The 10,419-nt window shown below is 47.6% G+C and overlaps 1 protein-coding gene across 1 annotated transcript; it reads left to right on the forward strand.

Moving 5' to 3' along the window:
- LOC136292710 (extracellular tyrosine-protein kinase PKDCC-like) lies at nucleotides 1-8,490 on the forward strand. The gene is made up of 7 exons (XM_066188794.1): nucleotides 1-531; nucleotides 708-827; nucleotides 2,956-3,227; nucleotides 4,362-4,441; nucleotides 4,536-4,640; nucleotides 6,091-6,267; nucleotides 7,624-8,490. Exons 1-7 carry the CDS (start codon nucleotides 16-18, stop codon nucleotides 7,725-7,727), a joined length of 1,374 nt encoding a protein of 457 aa, XP_066044891.1. The 5' UTR covers nucleotides 1-15; the 3' UTR covers nucleotides 7,728-8,490.
- The last annotated feature ends 1,929 nt before the right edge of the window (nucleotides 8,491-10,419 follow it).

Genomic DNA, 10,419 nt, shown 5'->3' on the forward strand with positions numbered 1-10,419 from the left:
GGAGCCCCGCTCTCCATGGCAGCGGCGGGGCGGGCGCGGCGCGGAGCTCGGCTGAGCGCGGCCGCGCTGCTGGCGCTGCCGGCCTTGGCGCTGTTGGTGCTGCCGGCGCCGCCGTCCGGCGGTGGCGGTGACCGCGGTGGTGGCGGTGAGGCGCAGCCTGACTCTTCGCCGCCGCTCCTGCTGCCGCCGGGCTTGCGGGAGGAGCTGCGGCAGAGGCGGCGCGACCTGCGGCGGCTGGAGGCGGCGGCGGGCGGCGGGGAGGCGGCGGCCACGGGAGGGCTGGGCTGCGGTGACCTGAACCGGGCGACGGCCGTCAGCGTGCTGGGCTGGGGCTTCACCAAGGTGGTGGCGCGGGCGGCGCTGGCGGGCGGAGGTGCCGTGGCCCTCAAGTCGGTGCACGGGGCGGGCCGGGAGGTGCGGCGGTGCGTGCAGCGGTACGGGGCGCCGGCCGGCTGCCGCCGCCTGGCCGCCTACAAGCTGCTCAAGGAGGTGACGCTGCTGCAGCGCCTGCAGCACCCCGGCATCGTCAAGGTACGGCGGGAGCGCTGGGGCGGGGGGCTGCGGGAGGAGCTGCCACGGCGGGGCGGGGGAATTGTTGCCGGGGCTGAGCCGGTCCGCCCGTGGTGCCCACGGCTGTCCCCGGGCGGCAGAGATGTGCTGGCTTTGGCAGCGACATCACCCCGATCGTGGGTTCTGCTCTCCCGCAGCTGCACGGCCAATGCTATAACAGCGGAGATGCTGAGCTACGGGTCACAGCCATGCTGGAGCTGGGATCCCCGCTGGAGATGATTCAGCTCCTGCAGACCCCCTGGGAGGAAAGATTTAAAGTAAGAAAACAAAGCAAAGGAGTTTTATCAGTCGCTTTTAGACCACAAACTGAGCAAACCGGCGAAGAGCCAGTGGTTGACCGCTGGGGCAAACGGGATTCTACTGCCGACACTCTGTTTGATCCTGCAAATTGTCTGTAAATCGTTTCATTTTCATTCCTTTAAAATCACATTAACACAGCCCTAGCTTGGTGTTTCACGGTTAGTTTCTTTCTCCACAGAGCGGTGTTAAAAGAACTTCATCTGGGAGGAGATAAACATAAAATTTTACTCGGTGCTGGGGCAATGGTTAATACCTTCTATTATACGATAACGTTAGGTTTGCCTCTATATTGCCTATATGCATAGATATATGTATATATGCAGAAGGGCTTTGGCCAGGGTGCCCCTCAGCAACCCGAGTCTGACTTGGGACAGCCACCTCACCATGCTCCGAGTCTGCGGTTTGCTGTGTGTTACCTGTTCTAGGCAACAAGCTGAGCAAGCTGACGCTCACATGTGTTTGTGTGGTGTTTCTGATTTTGGCCCTTTAGGAATTACTGTAGTAAAATCACTACTAAACTGCTTTCCTTCTGCTGTGGGTGCTAGGATTGCAGCCCTTCTAGTGAGATCTGCCTCCTCTCCTGGGCATCCTGCACAGGGACCCATATGCTCCCCGGGAATATAAATGACTTGTGACATGGCACTTGCTTTGGTTATAGCTTGTTTTACAGTTTGCCTCAAGGGCTCAGTTGGGGGTTCAGTATAACTTGTTTGGGTGCCAGGAGGAAACAAAATCGTCTTGAAAAAAAGCAAGGGTATCTTAGTGTCAGCAAGAAATGCTTTGGGCAAAATAAAAGCACAACAAAAGTCCTAAAATAAAATCCCTGTCTGCATGTGGTCCTTAATGTTGAAGGGGAGCCTTGCCATCTGAGCCAGAGGGGGAGTGAGGCAACTGCTCACTCAGCTGTGGCACATGAAGTTGGGATTCTTATGATTGCTTCACTAAACAAGCTAAAATACTATCAGAGCTTCCACAGTCATTTCTCGTGGCTTGGGGAGTTTTACTTTCTTCAATTCCGTCCAGGCTTCTTACATAGCTTTCCTAGCACCTCATCTTCTTAAACGTGCCAAAGTCTCCTGTAAAAAACCCATGATGCTGGATTAGCTGGTGGTAAAGTTTGGTATGGTGGCATTAGAGATTTTAATCATCTCTTGACTGCAAAAGACACTAATTCAGAATTTATGCTGGCACTGTCTAGTCCTGCTTCCTAATTAGGATGTCTAAACATGTGGGATTCCCCTGCGATGAGCCACATCAGATACCAGGGATTGTGCGAGCTGTTCCAAGGGAAAAAACCCTCGTGCCTGCACAGATCGCTATCGGCAGGGTCGAGGGGTGACGTGGGCTGCCTGGCACACCTAGCTGAGGATACTCTTTGTCTGATGCCAGGGCTCCTGATACTGAACGAAAACTGCTGCAAAAAGCTACTCTAGCAAAGTGCTGGTGCAGTATAAATGCACTCCTCTAGCTCTAGTTTGTTTAAAAATAATTTACTAAGCTTTCTGCTGGGTCAGGTATTGTCTGGCCTTTCCCTGCTGCCAGAAGGTTGTCATAAAAGCAAAAGAGCTGGCAATAAATCCATTGCAAGCCTTGACTAATTCTTCAGAAGCATGATTGTGTGCCCGAATTCATACTGCTGAGTGATGCAGCAAGGCATGAATCTGGTATTAATGACCATGGAGCCTCAGTCTGTATTGAGCAGCATGGGGGAAGGGAGGGGAATCTATTAATTTTATGCCAGACTGGGAAAAACCCTTCTGATTTCATCTGGCAAATCAATATAGCTCCTGAAACATGAAGGCTGCTATTGTTTTCCTCACAGCTTTCTCCTCTAGTTCTTCTAACTGCAAATGTCTCTCTTTGTGTACACACATTTTTAAAAAATGTTGTTAAACTACTTACCAGTCAAATCCTGTGGCAATGTTGATAATAAATTTTGTAGCATACATATAATTATCTTTTAAGTTCTATATGCTTTTTTCCCTTCTAATTTAATTGAATGCCCTCCCCTTTGTTCTACTTCCAATTTAATAGCTGTTTTTCATCTGTTTTCTTTTTCATGCATATTCATCTTCTCTTTCTCAGATTTGCCTGAGTCTTGTGAAACTGCTGTTTTACTTGGCACATTCCCCCCTGGGTTCAATAGTCCTCTTGGATTTCCAGCCAAGGCAGTTTGTTATGGTGGATGGAAACCTAAAAGTGACAGACATGGATGATGCCAGCACCGAGGAGCTGCCTTGCAAGGAAGATAGTGACTGCACACTCGACTTCCCTACCAAAAGTTTCCCTCTCAAATGCTCTGTGGTTGGGAAATGTGAAGGAATAAATGAGAAGAAGAATCTGTTCAATGCGTATCGGTATGTCCGGCTACATGGGGAAAGAAGATCTGGGGTGGTTGAGCTGACGCCCTGCCATGTAAGCCTCTAGCACCTTGCTCTTCTTCCATGTGGTGATTCCTCTCACCTCTGCCAAAGGGTAGTTAAGGATCACTTTCAGGCAAGTTATTTTCCTTACAAGGCAGGAAACACCTGTTGTCTGGTGAGAATGAAGGCATCTTACTGCTGCTGCTTTCTCTCCCCACTGCCCTCTAAAAACTTGCCCCAGAGCTTGCACCTGTAAATTTGCTGTTTGCCAAACAAGCCCTGGCGCTTGACATCTATGGGCTGTGCTTGCTGAAAGCAGTGGCAGTGCAGGCTACCTGCAAAACCCCACCAGCTTTGAGTCCCCGTTGCTGGGAAGAGGCTGGCCAGTGCTTCCCTTCATCTTCAAACCTCCCTACGGGCTCCTGTGGAAGAGCAATGGAGCACGTGACAGGCAAGGGGCTGAGGCTGCTGCAGCACTTTGTGTAGGCCATCAGCTGAAAATGCAGGGACTTTTGCTCACCACTGATGCTTGGCAGGTCACATCCTGGAGGGAAGCCTTGGCAACAGGATATTTACAAGAAGGACTTAGTAAGAGAGCTTGGATTTCCAGGATTCAGTGCTAAATGGCAAATCCCTGCATAGATTATTGCAGCCTTGGAGTTGCACTTGTCTCTTGTGCACTTGTTCCCTAGAACAGGAATTTTGTGGAAGGGTCAGGAAATGAGTCATCCTAACTTTTCATGGGCAATAAGAAGGTCAAACCTTTTCAGGGCAAGAGAAAGATCTTGTATGAGTCTTCTTTTATACAGGTCTTTTTTTTTTTTTTTTTTTTTTTTTTTTTTTTTTGGTGGGAAATACATTGTTTAGTATACAAAAATGGCCCAGGGGAATGAGGGCAAGCTTTACGGCATGAAGCTTTGCAAGGTAGATTTCACGCAGCAAAGACCAGGTTTTCAGCCCAACACACAGGAACCATCTGAGGCACCAAGATGTGCTCCAACATAATTTCATAACCAAAGCAGACTTACTAGTTGCATATGGATAATCAAGTCACAGGAAAGTGTAGACAACTTAATCACCAGGGAAATGAAGGCACTGCATTCTAATCAGCCTGTGGGATTTTTGCAGGTATTTTTTCACCTATCTCTTGCCACACTCTGCACCACCAGCTTTGCGACCCCTTTTGAGCGATATTCTGAACGCAACAGGTATCAGCCAATATTCATAAACTTCTTCATTAGAACTCTCTAAATGGTATGTCATGGAATTGATTATCTTTGTCATCTTTTTCCTTAAATGTAGGTGATTTACGATACGGAATAAATGAAACCCTGAGAGCTTTTGAAAACGTTTTACATCTGTACAAGTCTGGGCTCTATCTGCAGGAAAGACCTCTTCTTTTAAAAGGTAGTTGATTTTGAATGCTCTAAGTAAAGTAACTACTGAAGGGAGCAAGGCACTTGGTCAAATTCTGATCTCCCATACATTTAGGCAGTTTATAGTCACTAGAAAAAGCACCAGAAGTGTCTTTTTTTGAGCAGGCTTTTGCTGTTTTCTTTTCATGGGAGCTATGCATGATTGTATAGCTTTGCAAAGTAATAGCAGTACAGATAATCTGCATGGACATGTGTTTGCACTGCTTCTAAATACTCATCTCATAATGAACATCAGTGTTTCAAAGGAATGTATTTGGGATAGCAAACTGAGTGGTTCCTGTCTTGGGATATGCTTCTCCTTATCCTTTGGACCAACAGGTCAGTTTTGTGGGCTGATATTCAAACTTCCCATTTCACTGTGTGGCTTCTGTCTGCTGAGCACAGGTTACTGTGGAAACCTAGAGTGGGGAGGTGACAGCACCGAGATGAGTGTGGCAGGGTACCTGGAGTCTTGGTGCCCTCTAAGTTCCTTTTCTCTGAAGATCATTCTATTGGACCTGTGGATGGATAAATGTGACTTTACGAGGTGCATTCCTCTGAAAAGGACCCATTCAGTGGTAGAGATGAGGCTGATCAAAAGGAAGTTTCAAAATTCCAGCAGTTACTCTTGCTTGCATTTTCCTGAGCATTCACATGAGGTGGTGGCTTGCAGAAGGAAATCTCTTTACGCGTGAAAGAACTGTAATTTGCACTGTTATGAACAAAGATATCTGGTCATTTGCATGGAGGACCAGCAGCTTTAACAGGAATTACTGGTATTTTCCAACAACACCTGTCTGTTGGCTTTGCCCTGTGCCAAAAGGATCACCATCCTAGAGGTGTGGGAAGGTGGGGAGAGATTCTTAGCAGTCAGTGAACAATAGCCCGAACAACACCTGCTCAGACTTGTCAGATCTTTTGTCACGTCTCCTTGTCAGGAGCAGGATCTGGCCTCCCTCTTCCCCACTGAGGTTCCCCAGTCTCCTGTTTCTATGGGCGGCACCATGATGGGTGGGTCAGTCTGTGCCCCATGTAGCTTGGTGCTGGATCTGTGATGAGCTTCTGCTGTTGGGGCTGGGGTGTAGGAGAGGCTATTTTGAGGTTAGCTTCTCCAGGGAAAACATGGAGGGCCTGTGGCTTTGCACAGCAGCCTCCTCCTCTTACCCACCCCTGTGGTGGCACCCCTCTCCCTTCACCCTGAAGACTTCTGACCCCTCCCCAACATCTGTGGGGGAATTGCTGTCCTGTGCTCCACTGCAGAACCAAAGGGCAAGATTTGGGTTTCTCTCAACTTTGCAGCTCCACCCCACTCCACCTTGGCTGGTCAGTTAAGTCAGTCACTGTTTCAATTCTTTTAAGAGTTTCACTGATTGAGCAGCATAACTAGTCTCTGAAAGTGCACCTAGAGTATTTCCCTAGACACCCTCTTTCTGATCCCCCAGACTACATCTCCCTGAAGGGTTTCAGAACGGTGGAAGGAGAGGACTACAAGTGCTGGCCCTCCTACAGCCACCTGGGCTGCCTGCTGTCCATCCACAGCCCCGAGGAGGCCGCTGCCATTTGTAACTCCCAGCTGCAGTGTCAAAGCTTTATCGTCACCCAGCACAGGACGTGGACAGGTGAGCTTGGCAACGTGACAGGGTGCTGCCACGTGGTGCTGCTGCCGTCCTTCATAGTTCCCTGAGTCTACAGGCTGCCTTCCTTATTCTCAAGCTCAGATGGCTGTCGCTGTGGGCATCCAGAAATCCCCTGAGTGTTTGTAAGGAGACACAAGAGCAATTATGTTCTCCCTCTGCACCTTTTTTCCTCTAAAAATTTTGCCCAGGAATGCCAGGTATTGTTAAACACTTGCTCATTTCTTGCAGAGTAAGTGGCTTCACCTTGGTGTTAGGCTAAACAATCCCTGTGGTATGTATAGTTTGCAAAGCTGTGGGGATTTTAGAGATGAAAGAAGTAATATAAAAGAAGGTGGTTACTATTGTTATAATTAAAAGAATCATAGCTTACAAGTTGTTATCCCCTTTATCAAAACTAAAGCCCCAAGCCAAGGGATTTCCAGAATGTCCCTGTAATTAGCTCTGATTATAGCCTCTTGCAGTAAGCATGTTTTCAGAATTATTTTAAATTATCTCATTTAGCTGACACTTCAAGCGTGGGCTAAATTGTTTCTTGAAGTAAAACACTAAATGAGGTAAATGAGTGTTTTCATTCACAATGGTGCTGAAGAATCATGTTTTGTCAGCTCACATGACATTTAAAAAAGAAACCAAACTACCAAAAATGCAGCTTTTCTGTGGGCCTGTGTGCAATTGGCATGTGGTGAACTAGTTACATAAGAGTACTTACACGGATGCAACAAATCTCTTTGAGCCACCAAGTTTCACACCAGCAGTGGATTGTGTGAGTTGTGCATAACACAGCACATCTGGCTTCCTCACGGGGCAGCTGTTAGTTCTGTGTGTAGTGCCTGCCTGGAAGGAATCCTGTGTGAAACCACAGTGAGGATGCAGGAGAAGCATGTGGGACAGTGACCTTTTCTGCAGTGCCTTGCTAGGTTGCTGATCCCTGACATCCTGCACCATGCCTGATGTCTTTAGTGTTTCCCTTCCTGACATTTTCCTTCCTTGCAATTTCATGTCCCATCTTTGCAGCCAAAGATCCAGAACTGTGTGGCTGCAATGCTGAGTGCCTAAGTTTGCCAGCTGGACTAATGAGAGCTGTGGGAACATGCTGCTCACTCCTAGGGCTGCTTGGTAAAGCAAAGCAAGGCGTAAAAGCCTCTGGGGTTGGATGATGCATTCCTTGTGCACACTCTGAGTATCTGGAATTTACTGGGAGTGTAAAGCACATGTATGACAGGGCAGAGTGACCCTCCATTGGGCAAGCAGTGTGTTGCTGTGCCTTTTGCAATAAATAGCATGGGTCAAGGTGAACCTCTCTCCTCTATTAAACTTGTGTTTTTATTTCCTTTCCAGGACGCCCACTCGCCTCATTTCAGAGTAGCTGGACTGATTTAATACCGGATACTAACGCTGTAGTCTATATTAAACGTTCGGCTTCCTCAGGGGAAAGACTTTAAAGACAATGAGATCACATAAAATGATCCTGGGAGGAACAAACCGCTGGGGAGAATTTCATCTGCTGGAAAGAATGACATATTTTATTTTGCTTTGGGATGGGATCTCCCTGCCAGCTCAGATAGAGTCAAATGCTGCTGTCTCCTTGATCAAAGCTCAAATTTCTCATTGCTGCTCCGCTAGATTCTTTTCTGTTCCCACATTGCTGTTCCACATAAATGGTCTCAGTTTTAGTCAGATGTTGCTAGACTGTGCAATACTTAGCTTTGCTGCTTTGGCCAGCTTGTCAGCCAAGAAATAGAAATAGCTGCAATGGATCCAGCTTGGGTAGGCTTAGTTATTTCAGTCATCTCCAAAAACCTACAGATAATGCACTTTGGAGAAGGCAACGGCTCTTTCTGCAGTTACAAAGTGGGTTTTCTTCCTACTGCAAATGTAAAGGACTGGATTTCAGTGATGAGGCCAAGGTTGCAGGGTTGGGATCCACAACTGGAGGTTGATGATGGGGGTGGTCCTCCAAGGAGTGTCCTGGTTCAGTTCCTTCCAGTCCAAGGGAGGGAAGTGGTCTATAGGTCAACACTGGATCCAAATATCTGTGTGTTTGGCTGCAGGATTTGGGGTTGATCCTATGTGATTTCTCATACCAGCTCCCATGTATCAACCTTGAAGGTTTTTCTCTGTTACTTTCCATGAAAGAGCAAGACATTCAAATTATTTATGTGTAAGGTGTGACTTTCTATGATAAAGAGTGACTTTGTATTCTAAGCATGCTGTGAAAAGTTGTTGGTTTGTTTTGTTTTTTTTTTTTTTTTTCTTTAATTGCCTAAGTCTTTACTGTAACCAAATGAAGAAATGCCAGTTTCCTACCTTCAGCTCACCTGGCATCGTTACCCACTCCTGAGGCCAACCTGTGAGTGCTCCAAGCAGTGTATGAATGTTCCTGAGCCCCCTCAAACACTTAGGTCTTGAAAGACACGGTGGCTGTACTTGCAGGTTCCTGAGTATAGAGAAGACAGTGTGGTACCAAGAGCCTCCTGCAACAGCCCTTTGCTAAAACTGTAGATGTGGCCTCTGAAAAATGGCTGGGGTTAGTATAATTTCAGACGGTAAGAGATGACTGGAAGTAGTGACCATCCAGTACCTCTTCTGCAGCACTGTCTGTCGGGAAAGCCTAAATCGCCACTGACCTCATGCCTCCTAGGGAAAATCCCTGGCTTTGTGCAGGAGAGCCGCACTACAGCCTCTGTGTGATGCCGCATTGTTTTCTGCTTATCCCACACCGGAAATCACAGCGACGATGTAGCCATTTCCGTGTGGGACCTTGGAGCAGCTGGGGCACCCCTGGACTGAAGACACTGGAGCTCTTGCCTGGAGTCGTGCTGTGTTTTTGATGGTCTCTCCCCGTGTTTCCGAGTGCAGGAGCACACCTTTCAGCTCGTTAATACTCAATTAACCCACAGCAATGCCTTTGCATGGTGTCTTTCTCATGCACTGTAACCCCTGCTGCTTATTCTGGGGCTGAAGGACTCCGATAGTGATATCAATTAATGAGAATTCCTAGTTAGCACAACAAGAAGGCTCTTGTGATGACCACATTGCTGCAGGCTTTGTGACAGCGAGGCTTTTTAAATGGACACGGACAAACCACTCCCTCCGTTACAGCGGGACCTGTGGAAGTTGAAGGGAAGGTCCTGCTATTATTTTAAATCGACCCCACTGAGCAGGGCTTCAGACATCTGCTGTGCTCTACGTTAGCAAGAGGTAATGGATGGAAGTTTATTCCATATCTCTCAAGCTCCTGAGATACACATCAGAAGTACTTCCCCCAAAGCAAGGCCTTGCAAGGGCCAAGCTGGGGTCATTTCAGAGAGGAAGAAACAGAATGCAAAAGTTGAAGTGGTTCCAGTTTGTGTTAGAAAGACCTTCCCATCTTAAGAGTTTCTCCTGGTGGAAAGAACATTGAGTATTTTAGTCGTGTGATGATTCTTTCATGTGGCAGGTTTTTCTGTCAAGTATTCATTGTAGAGTTGCTGCCAATCATGTACAGCCCCTTGGCAGACGGTGAAGTTGCAGGGAATGCCACTGTCATTTGTATAAATGCAGCTTCCAGCATCAGAAAGACCACTGATCATGTCCTGAAAGTTCTGAGCACAGAATGATTAGCAAGCAATAATAATAATAATAACAATAATAAGAATAATAATAAAAGTAAAGAGAAAGAGAAGCCAGGCTTTAAAGAATTACCATGCTCGATCTGCTGTTGCCACAGCAAGTGGCTTTTGTAGGACATTTAGACCACCCTGTGCAAAGGAATAAGCACATTCTTAAAACCCAAACCTGAACATTCTTAGAATTCTGAGCACATTCTTAGAGCCTGAACCCTCATGAGTGCATTCATCTGGCTGGCACAGAGAAGCAGCCAGGGCACAAGCATACCTTTGCATGACCCATGCTGCTCATGTGCTAGAGACTTAGAAGTTGCCACAAGTATGCTGGTGCATGCACTGCTTCTCCTCCTACCTATGTGCAGCTCCCCATGCCACTGGTGGGCATGCCAACTTCAGTCTGATTTGGGGTGGCATCCACTGCAGCCCAGTGGTGCCCAGCGAATCCTGGGTGATGGAAAATGTTTTCTCACCCTGTCACACCTACAGCTGTAGTTTGACATGCGTTTGAGGAAACACAGCCACTGGG

The sequence above is a fragment of the Chamaea fasciata genome, unplaced genomic scaffold (assembly GCF_029207755.1).
Source record: "Chamaea fasciata isolate MVZ Bird 193981 ecotype frontalis unplaced genomic scaffold, bChaFas1.0.hap1 SCAF_7, whole genome shotgun sequence".
NCBI classification, from domain to species: Eukaryota; Metazoa; Chordata; class Aves; order Passeriformes; family Sylviidae; genus Chamaea; species Chamaea fasciata.